General features: G+C 40.0%; 1 protein-coding gene across 2 annotated transcripts in view; it reads left to right on the top strand.

Moving 5' to 3' along the window:
* The window catches only part of galnt17 (polypeptide N-acetylgalactosaminyltransferase 17), a 339355-nt gene that overhangs the window by 294481 nt on the left and 31624 nt on the right, over window positions 1–13250 (top strand). For both annotated transcript variants that reach the window (XM_048557604.2, XM_048557607.2), the window contains exons 7-8: window positions 2565–2750; window positions 6738–6875. In XM_048557604.2, coding sequence (XP_048413561.2) covers window positions 2565–2750; window positions 6738–6875 — 324 coding nt within the window. The remainder of the gene's footprint in view (window positions 1–2564; window positions 2751–6737; window positions 6876–13250) is intronic.

Here is a 13250-nt window from a genome sequence, read left to right as displayed (position 1 = left end):
TGGTAATTCTGAAAAGTGGAACACGAATCTTCTCTTCAAACTGTTATAGTCATTTCAATGATGTTACTGTTACATAGGGAATTTCATAATGTTTACCCAACAGTAATAAAGCATCAGCTATATTACAGCAGAGTTAATTTCCAATTGCAAAGTACAATGGCAAAGTAAGGTATTAACCCAATACTTGTTATGATATTGTTACTGTAAAGATCAAAAATGATACAAATTGTGAATGAAGTGTATGATAATGAAAATTTTATTGGGAGATAGCAACATTCTCTATTAGGAACTATCATTTTCATTTAATGACCAAAGTTAGAAGTGACCCACTCAATTATACTGGCGAGCACATTAAATATATAGATGTCCCAATTAGAGTTTGTTGCAAAGTTTACAATGGGGAACTCAAGACATAATGAATACAAATTATCCTCCTCCAAAAAATGTGATGTTCACTCTTAAGATGTCACAAGCAGCTATAGTTTCTCTTTGCTTCTCACACAACTGATATCATAAAAATGTTTTCACATCTTGGTGGTGATTTTATCCCAGAGTGGTTTTTGATTTAGGAGGAATGATGAATTCTTGATCCTCACTCACACTTGTCGCAGGAGCATAAAAATAAGAAGATAGGCAATTTATCCCTTCCAGCCTATTCCACCAATCAACAATATCATGGCTGATCTGTAGCCTAATTCCATATATCTGTCTTTGCCCTTAATATCTTTGGTTCACAGAAATCAATCAATTTCATTCTTAATTTTAAGAATTGGCCTAGCATCAATGCCGTTTTGAAGGACAGTCCAAGTTTTAAGCACCTTTTGAAATTTTCTGCAGAAAAGAGAGATTCCTAACTTAATTCCTGGAAGACCTGGCTCTGATTTTTTGGATGATGTTCCCATATTGATTCACCAGCCAACTGCAATCTTTTCTCTCTCTCCACCGTTATTACCCTGAAAAAATTGTTCAAATCTGACCTTTAACCTTTCAAGCCAAGAAAATGTACCCCTGAGCTGTGTACGCTCCTTTGCAATTTAACTCTTGTCAACCTATTCACAGGTATATTCACAGTGCACTCCATCCTGTGCCAAAATATCCTTCCCAAAGCAATGTTTAAACTGACTATGACACTCCATGTGAGATCTAACTTTGGCTTTCTGTGGCTGCGACATAACTTCTACACCTTTGTATTCTAGTGCTCTGGAAAATAAATCAGTCTCTTGGCTTTTGTTTATTTTCTGTACCTACCCATGGCTGTCTAATGATCTATTCTGTCAATCCCCAAGTCTCAAGGAACCTCAACAGGTTCTTGCATTTCCCCATTTAACAATGTACTCTGATCTCTCCCTTATAGCTTTAAAGAGAATGGTCTCACACTTGTCAATATTAACATTCATTGGCTTCAGTTTTCATTCAGTCTTTTGTGTCGCTTTGTAATTGCTTGATCCTATCCGCACAGTGCCAACTATGAGTGCTTTCAGTAAATTTGCATATTGATTGGCATTTGATGCTGAGTCACAGCGACTCGATCATCTGAGTCACTAATGAATGCGGTGAAGAGTTGGGGGTGCAAACACAGATCCTACAGGACACCATTAATCATTTAGTATATTGCCTTTTTTATCCCTAGTCCAAGTCACCCGCCTGTAGTGTTTGGTATCTGTTCTCCATTCACTGTGTGCACTTAGTTAAATCTGGGCATGGTGACTGGGAAAGAGAAACAAAACTGAGACAAGAGGAGATCATGAAGTGGGTACTTTAGAACAGGGCAAATAAAACTCTTATCATGTGTAGAATCTGGTACGCCATCTCTGCACATCTCCCAGGTCTAAAACACAACATTACCTCTCAACAACTTTAAACCAGGTCAATCATTGTAACTCTTATCCCCAATTTAATTGTCATGGAATACTCTTCCCTTTCCAGGCTTGAGGAGTGTGCAGACTGGATGGAAGCAGGCAAAGATCAGATGATCATTGCCTCTTATGGGTTAGGGCAGGGAGAGATCACAACTGGTGAGTGCACTCATTTCCACACAGGATCTAAAGGGAGCTGTTGCTTCTCCTCCTCTGTTAAAGATTATTTTTTAACTTCACAGCTTACATTCTTCATGCCCTCCATGGACAGTGATCTGTTTGAGTTTGAGAGGAAAGTTGAATTGACTTTCCAATTCATGCTAATGTCAAATATCTATGGGCAAAAACTCCATTGAATGCCGATTTGCATTAATACAGGAAACTCCCACTAGAGTCCAGCAAATGCCTCAGCCCCTCTGTCAAAACCAGTCATACAATCAGATGGCAACAAAAAGCAAGTGGAGCCACCCCATTTTAACAGCTTGACTGCTCTGTTTCCAACTCAGAGGGCAAGGGGTGAGATTTCACATTCTCCTCACTGACTAGGCATCACCCTCAGAATGGTAATTTTGATGACATGAGCTTCCCTATAGCATTTGAAATGATCCAGTATATGTTCAACAATTTCCAGATAATTCCTTGCAATATTTGCAATAAATGGCTGAGTGTATTTCAGACTCACCTCCTTTCCCTTATTTAATGTTTCAGGTCTGGCTATGTGGTGGAAGTATGGAAGTGCTACCTTGTTCTCGGGTGGCTCACATAGAACGCATGAAGAAACCATACAACAATGATATTGGGTTCTACACAAAAAGAAATTCACTCCGGGTGGCTGAAGTATGGATGGATGATTACAAATCCCATGTTTATATTGCATGGAATATCCCCATGGATGTAAGTAGATGCTATAAAATAGAATGCAGGAATGGTTACGACATTAAGAAGAGTTAACTTAAGGTCCGGTTTTTGGGCTATGGTTGACTTTGACTACATTTTGAAAAGCTGCAATGTTTTAAAGGATTATGACCACAAATCAGAAAAGGAAAGTCGTTGCAAATGTTTAAAATTGACTTTGATGCTAAATTGTTCTTTTCTTTGAAGTTCAGTGCAAGGGTTTATTTTCATTGCACAGTTCATCTGTATTCGTGATTTTTCATAGATGTGCACATTGTGTAGTTGCAAGCAGTTTTTAATTAGATTTTGACATGCAGCCATGAATTATTCCCTGCAAATGTATTAATTAACCAAAAAATTGAGCACGGATTTTGTGTTGTACATTAAACTGAATCTCATGTGGGCATAAATGATCCCATGGCACTATTTGAAGAAGAGTAGGGGATGTGACAAGTGATAATCTCCAGGAATATGTGCTGGAGCTTCAGCTTTTTGCCATCAATACCAATGACCTGGGTAAAGAATTAGAAAGTTGTGTGTAAGTTAAGAGCAGTGTAACTGAGAGCAGGAAATTGCAATGGAATGTGTGGCAGATACAGTTCAATGTAAGAATTAGTAAAGTCATCCACTTTTACTATGAGAAAAACAAATCAGAATATGTTTAATCATGATAGACCAGGTGCTGTGAGGCAACAAAGGGCTTTAGGTGTCTCTGTATGCATATCACCTACAACTACTGCATAGGTGCAAAATATAATCAAAAAGATTAATGGAATATTGACCTTGACCTTAAAGAGATCGGAATAGGAAGAGTTGGAAGTGATGTTTTAGTTGTATGGAACTGTGATCGGATCGTATCTAGATGAACGTTTTCACATTTTAGGACTGAACTCACAAAGGAGATGCTAGAAATGTGCAGCAATTTGGCAGGACTTGTGGAGAGAGACTACCTCTGTGTTTGAAGCTACCAGAACCAGTATTCCCTCAACCCACTTCCATCCTAATATCATATTGTCAACACTGGCTCTCCTAGATTGCAATCTGTAAACGAAAATGCAAAAAAAAAATGCCACAAAAACTGCCCACGTAAAATATCACTTTAATCTACTTAAATTGGATACAGAGTGGAAAGGATTCATTTTCTTAAAACCATGTTTACCTAGTTAAACCAATTTAACTTTGGATGTCACCTGGATGTGGCAGAGCTGCACATTGAGCACTAATGCAATGGCGTAGCAATGTAAGTGGGACCTCATAACTGTGGAAAACAATTGGCAGTCATGCCTGGCCTTGTTGTGTCTAGAGCAGGAAGGAAAATAGAGGGCCAGCAATACCCATACATTCAGTAACTGAAACTACTCTGCTCAGACAATGTCAACTTGCTACCAGTGCATGAGCACCTCAATCAGTCTATTTGGATGTCTTATGACATATCCCCATTGCAAACACATCCTGAGGTGAGACTTAAACCTGGGCCTTCTGACCTAGAGGTAAGGACACTACCACTTCACCACAAGACTCTCTTCTTAATACTATTTTTTAAGACAAGCTTCAATCAATGAATATTGGCTGTTAGCTGCATTCCCCTCAGCCCATGCCAAAAATCATTCATTCTTCCTATTATTAGCACTGCAAATCTGATTCTGCCATTCTCCGGTCTGTTAACAAGCTCTTCAATGATCTTTGAAACCAGGTAATTGGAAGCATGTCACTTGCTAGCTCCACTCTAGCCATCCCTTCAAAAAATGTCAACATTTCCTGGAAAGCCCAGAGACTTGCCACATTATCTGAGCACATGACTTTTATTGTGAGCTCTCACCTGAGTTTGAACCCAATGATGATTGTGTATATCCAGGCAGGTTTCAGCAACATGAGTATCCAATATAAAAAGCTCTCTGATGTTTTGTATCAAGCATACATGTGAAGTGATACAAATATTGTGCCGAAATCTTCAGGTGCAGCTATTGAAAACATGATGGTTTCATTTGTACCATCTTTACTGATACTCGACAATGATAGTGATTGGACAGTGAATGCATGTGTCTCCTACCAGTCTAAGCATCTGGAGTTGACGGTACTGCACACAAATCAATCCATGTCATCTCAGCATAAGTCCTGAGTCTGTAGAAATTCATTACTTTGTAGAAGTCATATCAAAACCTGTGTCAAGAAATATAACATGCAAGTCACACCTGCTGGCACAGCCCTTGGCACTTCAGCTCTGATTGGTGTTGTCTAGCAAGGATCTAACATTCATCAGCTCATCTTCTTGTCAACTCAAATCAATTGAACACCAGCCTTGATGAATAGACACTCTCAAAGCATTGTGGCTGAACCTCACCCCGAATATGGATGCATTGAGCAAGCTACAGCCTCCAGAGGCATCTCAATAATTTCCAAGATCTTGATGGCACCATCCAGGAGTTGGGTCCCAAGCAGGAAGGGTTAAGTTAGTGGCATAGATTAAAAGTAGCAAACTTCTAGGGAGAACCAAGGAGAAGGAAGGTACTAATGGGCTAGAGTAACAAGTTGCAGTTCAATTCATAAAAATGTAGGCTCACACATCTGCAATAATACATCAGTTACTGTCCTATGAAAGGTTACACTGATCTGGCATTAGAATTTGTACAGAAAACAATTATTAATTTATTGCATACAATATGCACTATAACTGTCAACAACAAAAACAAAGTTGCTGGAAAAACTCAGTGGGTCTGGCAGCATCTGTGGAGGAGAAAACAGAGTTAACGTTTCGGGTCTGGTGACCCTTTCTCAGAAGCCCTTTTGCCTTTTATTGTGCATTATAACTGTATCTGCTGTGTACAACTGTTCAACGAAAGCAACACTTTTATCTATGTAGGCTTCAGAAATCTGAAGACAAAGCACTTAGGAATCCTAGTTCAAGATTCTTTTAAGGTTAACATGCGGGTTCAGTTGGCAGTTTGGAAGGCAAATACATTGTTAGCATTCATTTCAAGACGCTAGAACACAAGAGCAATGTACTGCTGAGACTGTATAAGGCTTTAGTTAGATCATATTTGAAGCACTGTGAGTAGTTTTTGGTCCCCGTTTCTCAGGAAACATGTGCTGACCGGAGTAGGTTTACAGGAATGATCCCGGGGCTTGTCATATGAGGAACAGTTGAGGACTCTGGGTCTCTACTAAATGTGGTTTAGAAGGAAGAGGGAAGATCTTATTCAGACTTACAAAACACAGAGGCCTGGATAAAATGGAGGCAGATAAGAATTTTCCACTCGTAAGAGAGACCAGAAACTGAGGGCACAACCTCAGAGTGTACTGAGATAAGGAGGAATTTTTTCAGACAAATTGTGGTTAATCTGTGGAACGCATTGTGTCGGACAGCTGTGGAGGCATGGTGATTAAATGTATTTCGATAGATAGGTTCTTGATTAGAAAGGCAATCAAAGGACATGGAGAGAAGACAGAAGAATGGAGTTGAGAAACACATCAACTGTGGTCAAACAGTGGAGGTGACTCGATGGGCCAAATGGCCTAATTCTGCTCCGATACCTCAGTGTTATGGGCTTTTGAGTCGTGCTTAATATCACATATTCTATTATACTCAACATACAAATTATACCACTTTTTAGCAGTGAAGTTGCCATCTCATTTTCGTGAAAGTAGAATAGCAATTGAAAATAATCTTTACAAACTTACAATGACATTCATTTAGGAGATTACACTTCACAATCAAGTTCTCCCAAGCCAATGTGAGAAAGTACCCTTTATCTGAATGTTAATTCGAAAACTTGTGTAAAACAGTGAGATACTTTTAAAATTGAATGTCTAATTAAAATATAACCAAGTTTTCTATAAGCAGCATTCACTGTAGATAAGCTAATTGGGATGCTGCAGGTTTATGAACAGAGAACATTACTCATCTGGGATATTTTTTTTTCTTTGATGTAGAAGTTTGATATTTCAGAGTGAGCAAATGCAATTTCTAAAGCTATTTTTTTCTTCCAGAATCCAGGGATCGATATTGGTGACATTTCTGAGAGAGTAGCATTGAGAAAGCACCTTAAGTGTAAGAATTTCCAGTGGTATCTGGACAATGTATATCCAGAAATGCGAAGATATAACAATACAGTGGCTTATGGTGAGGTAATAGCTTTATAAAATGGATTTATTTTTGCATGCAGTCAAAGACTTTGTTTCAGACATAGGTGCCTCCTCCAGTCCTCATCCTTTCATTATTCGTCAGGCTTGCCCCACCCACCCAAAACAGTATCGTGAAGAACATAACAAACAAAAGGAACATTGCCACCAATCTTTCAAAACCCATGTGAAACAGAAGGCAAAATACCCATCACAGGGCTCACCTGAATTTCCTGTCTGTTACTCAATAGAGTTTTCTGCAATATGCTCCATTCCAAACTCCCGTGGATTCCATGCTTGATTTCAAATAAATGGAATACTTATTTTATTGTCAGACGGAACGTAGGCAAATGGGACTAATTTAATTGTGATAACTGGGCAGCATGGGCAAGTTGAGCTAAGGGGTTGTTTCCATGCTGTAGACCTCTAAGACTGTATGACTATTGCCTTCTCATTTAAATAAATGCAAATATTGTTGTAAGTAGATGAAGCTTCCAACATATTTTATTTATGGCTTTCAGTCTAGTCTTCTCGTAGCTGGCCTCTTATTAGCAAATAAGTGACAGTTTGTACATCACGTGATAGAAAAAGAGAATTGTTACAACCAGTAATAACAAGCCACACCAAATCAGCCTTACTATCACTTAACTCATGACAGAACAAAATTAAATATTCAGTGACCTCAACATTTGTCCAGTTGTTCCTTGCTAGATTCTACAAAATAACAGATCTTAGGCACTAAATTCATAGCTTTATAAAACAAAAGTAACAAGTTGTTACTAATGCTGTAACTTTAGCAGGACAAGGTCAAACAACAAATAAATCATGGTAGTATCTATGATTTAAACCTAATATTCTTTGATCATAACCACACTAACACGCAGATCGACTGACAGACACAGTTAAGGGATAAACTGAAAAGAGAAATAAAAGATTTGTAATTCGTCAGTTCAGTTAAACAGTTTTAAACAATGGATGTCAAGCCCTTATGCCATCCTTAGATTATGATTTGTTCACAAGCATGAATGGATATTGAATTTTGAAGTCACCTGTGAATATATATAATAGCAGTAGATTTCCAAAATTATTTACTGATTTCTTATAGACTGGGGATCCCATGCACAGACATTCAACAATTCTTTAACTGGAAACAGAACTAGAGAGAATGAAAACATCAGCCAGCCCTGAAGCTTTCAAAACCACTCTGCAGTTGCCAATAGCCAGTCAGAACAGATTTTCTCTTTTATTCATTTTTAATCAATATTCTTGGTTGCCTGGTTATCATCAGTCCTCCCTTGATTGACCAACTCAACATCCAACCAGCTGCCATTTCTGTGGAGGACTGTAAGCAACTACAGAAAGTTGTTTGCATAGCTCAGACCATCACAGAACCCAACTTCCTATCCACGGAGATAATGGGAACTGCAGATGCTGGAGAATCCAAGATAACAAAGTGTGAAGCTGGATGAACACAGCAGGCCAAGCAGCATCTCAGGAGCATAAAAGCTGACGTTTCGATCTGATGAAGGGTCTAGGCCCGAAACGTCAGCTTTTGTGCTCCTGAGATGCTGCTTGGCCTGCTGTGTTCATCCAGCTTCACACTTTATTATCTTCCTATCCATGGACTCCATTTACACTTCTCATTGTCGTGGAAAGGCTGCCAACATCACCTCTCACCCTGGTAATGTTCTCTTCCAACCTGTTCCATTAGACAGAAAATACAAAAGCTTGAACACATGCACCAACAGGTTGAAGAACAACTTCTTCCCTGTCATTTTTTAGACTGCAGAATGAATCTCTTCAATCTCAAATAATGTTGATCTCATTAATAGTGATCTTGCTTTATGCATCTCTTGTGCAATGGTAACCTTATATTCCCTGCTCTGTCTAAGCATCCCTACGATCTGAATATCCTTGTTTGTTATGATCTGCTCACAAAAGAAAGCTGTTCACAGTACTTAGGTGCGTGTGACTACAATAAATCAAATCAAATCATCATCCAGTGTCCGTTACATCAATAATTATGTTTTCTATCAGGTCAAATATTTATATTTGTTACAATGCCTTTTTTAAAGCACACAGCTGTTCAAGGGTGAACTAACCCTCAACTAAACTCTCAATTTCACCAAAAAAGTAGAAACATTAAAGAAAAGTATAGAGGTTCTCAGTAGTAATAATACGTGAGACAAATATGATTATTTCACATTTTTGAACAATTAAGTTAAGGTTTAACAGTCTGAAGTCCAACCTTGTCTTGGGTAAGTTTTGTACATTCCTTATTACAGTGACAGCTACTTCAACTCACTGGGATCAATTTGCACCCAGTCAGAGATTAACAAAGTGCTAATGGCTTCAAAACGGACTTGCCATTCCCATTATTATCAATGATTCAGCTGCCGCCATATTTGAAATAAGGTATTTGGAGTGTCAAATGGTCAGACACTAACAGCCTACACTATCTAAATAAGGTTCGTACAATATAATCAGCTTCTGATTGCAATCTTCAGGAAATCGAGGGTATAATTTATTCGATTATTATGTTTCTTGGCAATCAATGACTTAACACTTTAAGGTATTTAATTGTTTCTCTTAATCTGTTGGTCATAATGTACTCTTATTTTGGAACAGCATTTTACTGAAAAAAGCAAAGAACTGTAAATGCTGGAAATCTAAAACAAAAACAGGTCTGGCTTGAGAAACTCAGCAGATCTGGCAGTATCTGTGGAGAGAAAGCGGAGCTAACATTGCAGGCCCAGTGACCCTTCATCAGAACTGATTATAACTAGGAAAAGGTGGTATACATGCTGAAGACGGGGGAGGGGTGGGGTTAGGAGGATTTGCGGCATAAATGAGTCAGTGACAAAGGGAGATGGAGCCTAGAGAGAGAGAACAACAGGTTAGCAGACAGAGGGAGCGATAATGGTGAGTTGGGCAGAAAGAAAAGCTGATATTGGAGACCATTAGTGGGTGAAAATGGGATGGATGAAAACAGCCCAAGTGATGATAGGACCAGGGATGTTGGGAGAGTAAAGGATATAGGAGATATTCAGCCCAAAACAAAGAAACAAAGAAACCTACAGCACAGGAACAGGCCCTTCGGCCCTCCAAGCCTGCGCCGATCAAGATCCTCTGTCTAACCTGTCATCTATTTTCTGACGGTCTGTGTCCATTTGCTCCCTATCCATCCATGTACCTGTCCAAATATATCTTAAAAGACGCTAACGTGTCTGCGTCTACCACCTCCGCTGGCAACATGTTCCAGGCGCCCACCACCCTCTGTGTAAAGAACTTTCCACGCATATCTCCCTTAAACTTTCCTCCACTCACTTTAAAAATTATTGAACTCAGCATTGAGTCCTGAAAGTGACAAGTTTGCAAACAGAAAGTGAGATGCCATTCTTCCAGCTTGTGATAAGCTTCACTGGAACACTGCAGCAAGCTCAAAACAGAAATGTTGGCCAGGGAGCATGGAGGCATGTTATAGTGGCAGGCAACTGGAAGTTTGGGTTATTTTTGCAGACAGAATGTGGATATTCCACAAAGTCTACATTTCATCTCCCCAGTGTAGAGGCGACCGCATTCTCAACAGTGAATGCAATAGATGAAATTGAGTGAAATGTAGGTAAATCTGCTTCACCTGAAAGGTGTGCCAGGACACTTGGATAATGAGGGGGGAGGAAGCAAACAGGCAGGCATTATACCTTTGTCGATTTCAGGACAAGGTGCCCTGGGCCTGTGTTAGGAGTGAAGGAGGAGTGGACCGAGGTGCCCCAGAGGTTTTGGTCCCTGAGCAATGCTAACAAGCGAGGGGAATAGAAATGTGTCTCGTGGTGGCATCTCATTGGAGGCAGTGGAAATTTCAGTTTACGATCCTTTGGATGTGGATGCTGGTGGGACGGAAAATGACGTCCAGGGAGACAGAACTGAGGTTGAGAGAGTGAAGAGCATTAAGTTCCCCGTGGTGATGATAACCAACAACCAACATCCCATGTAGATGCAACAGTCGGAAGGCACAACAACACCTCTCCTTCTTCAGGCAGCTCAGGAAATTTGGCAAGTCCATAAGGTCCCCCACCAACTTCTACACATACACCATTGAAAGTATTCTGTCCAGGTGCATAACACCCTGGTATGGCAACTGCTCTGCCCAGGACTGTAAGAAACTACGGAAGGTGGTCTGCTCAGTCCAGACCATCACGGAAGCCAACTTTCCATCCATGGACTCCATTTACACGGCCTGCTGCTGTAGAAAGGCGGCCAACATCATCAAAGACCGTGGTAGTGACATTCTACAACCTCTTCCATCAGGCAGGAGATATAGAATGGACTCTCTCACCTCTAATAACACTGATCTTGCTAACATTCATCATGCCTTGTGCACGCCCTGGGCAATGTAACCTGTATACCTCTGTCTAAGTCTTTTTGATCTGTACATCCTTTGCTTCATTACGATCTGCCTGTACCATTTATAAGCAAAGTTTTTCATTGTATCTAAATCAATCAATTGGTATTGTGGGAGGAAGAGAAGGGATGAGGGCAGAGGTGCAGGGCATGGGTCACACACAGCTGAGGGCCCTGTCAACCACGGTGTTTGGGAATGACATTGACATGGAAAAAAAGTAACCATTTTGGTGGCCCCTTTGTCAAAGTTGTCATCATTGGAACATATGCAATGGAGATGAGGAAACTGGAAGAATGAAATAGATTCTTTACAGAAGGCAGGGTGTGAGGATGTATGAGCCCAGGTAATTAGGAGTCAGTGGGTTTATAGTGGATATCAGGGGCCAGCCTATCCCCAGAAATGGAAACAGAGATGCTAAGGAAGGGAAAGGATTAGTCAGAGATGGACCAGGTATATGTGAGAGTCGGGTGGAAATTGGAATTGAAATTGATCAATTTTTCCAATTTTGGATTGGAGAGGGAAGCAGCAGCCATGATGTCATCAACGTTCTGGAAAAAGTGTTTTGGATCTGGATCCATGCATAACTGGAACAAAGAATGTTCAACTTACCCACAAGGAGACAGGGATAACTGGGACCCATGGGTAACCATGACCACACGTTTGACTTGAAGAAACTGAGAAGAGTTAAAGAAGAAGTTGTTCAACTTGAGGATGAGCTCAGCCATGTGGAGGAGGGCAGTATTACATAGGAACGTCTGTCTCAGGCTTGCTGCCATGTTCCAGCAAAGCTCAGCATAAGCTGGAAGAACAACATCTTGTTTTCTGCTTGGGAACGCTGAAGCTTTCAGAGCTCAGTACTTGGTTCAATAATTTTGAAGCCTGAACAATAATTTTACTATCCACCAACCACAGGTTAAAACACTTTTGCACAGTTTTGCACTTTTGTGCCTGAATATTGAGCTTCATTTCACTTCAGTTTTGCTCTTTTATCATTTCCTTTCCTTACCCTTGACTCCTCTTCCCAACATCAACCCAAATATTTAAAACACAATTTGACTTTTTATAATAAAGATCTTACAAAAGAACAAAGAACAGTTTAGCTCAGGAAATGGTTCTTCAGCCTGCCTACACTGACACATGATGCCTTTCTAAACTAAAATCCTTTTGTCTCTGAGAGGTCCATATCCTTCTATTCCCTGCCTGTTCATGGCAACATTTCCCTTAAACATTACTATTATATCTACCTCCACCAACTCCACTCACAGCACAATCCAGGCACTTACTACTCACTTTTTTTAAAAAATTGCCTCACATCTTCTTCAAATTTACCTCCTTTTACCTTACAACTATGTTCCCTGGTAATTGACATTTCTATCCTGGGAAAAAGATTCCGACTATCCATCCTATCCACATCTCTCATAATTTTGTTAACGTCTATCAGGTCATCCCTCAGTCTCCAATGTTCAAGTGAAACCAAACTGAGTCTGTTCTAGTTCTCATAGCCAATCCCCTCCAAATCAGGCAACATCCTGGTAAACCTTTTCTGTACCCTCTCCAAAGCCTCTGCGTCCTTCCAGTAGTGTGACACCAGAGCTGCATGCAATATTCCAAATGTGGTATTACTGATGGTCTATACAGCTGCAACATGACTTGCCAATTTTTATGCTGTGTGCCCCACCCAATGAAGGCAAGCATGCCATTCAGTTTCCCGTCTACCTTATCCACTTGCATTGCTACTTCCAGGGAACTGTGAACTTGTACGCATATATTCTGAGGCAATGCTAATGACATACTCTGGCTCTATAGCTATTTAATGTGATCACCTTAACATTGACAAGACAATGCACATTTTTATAAAACCTGAACTAGGAAATGCCTGACCTTTAAATTTCTAGTGTCTGCTTCTGGCAAAGTCTTGTTGATTATGCTGCATTTAAAATATTCATTCCAAAAGTTTTCAATTTCTGTGTTCCTTACAT

The sequence above is a fragment of the Stegostoma tigrinum genome, chromosome 27, assembly GCF_030684315.1.
Source record: "Stegostoma tigrinum isolate sSteTig4 chromosome 27, sSteTig4.hap1, whole genome shotgun sequence".
NCBI lineage: Eukaryota > Metazoa > Chordata > Chondrichthyes > Orectolobiformes > Stegostomatidae > Stegostoma > Stegostoma tigrinum.
The sequence above is the reverse complement of the archived record's forward strand: the minus strand, read 5'-3'. Positions and strand labels throughout refer to the sequence as shown.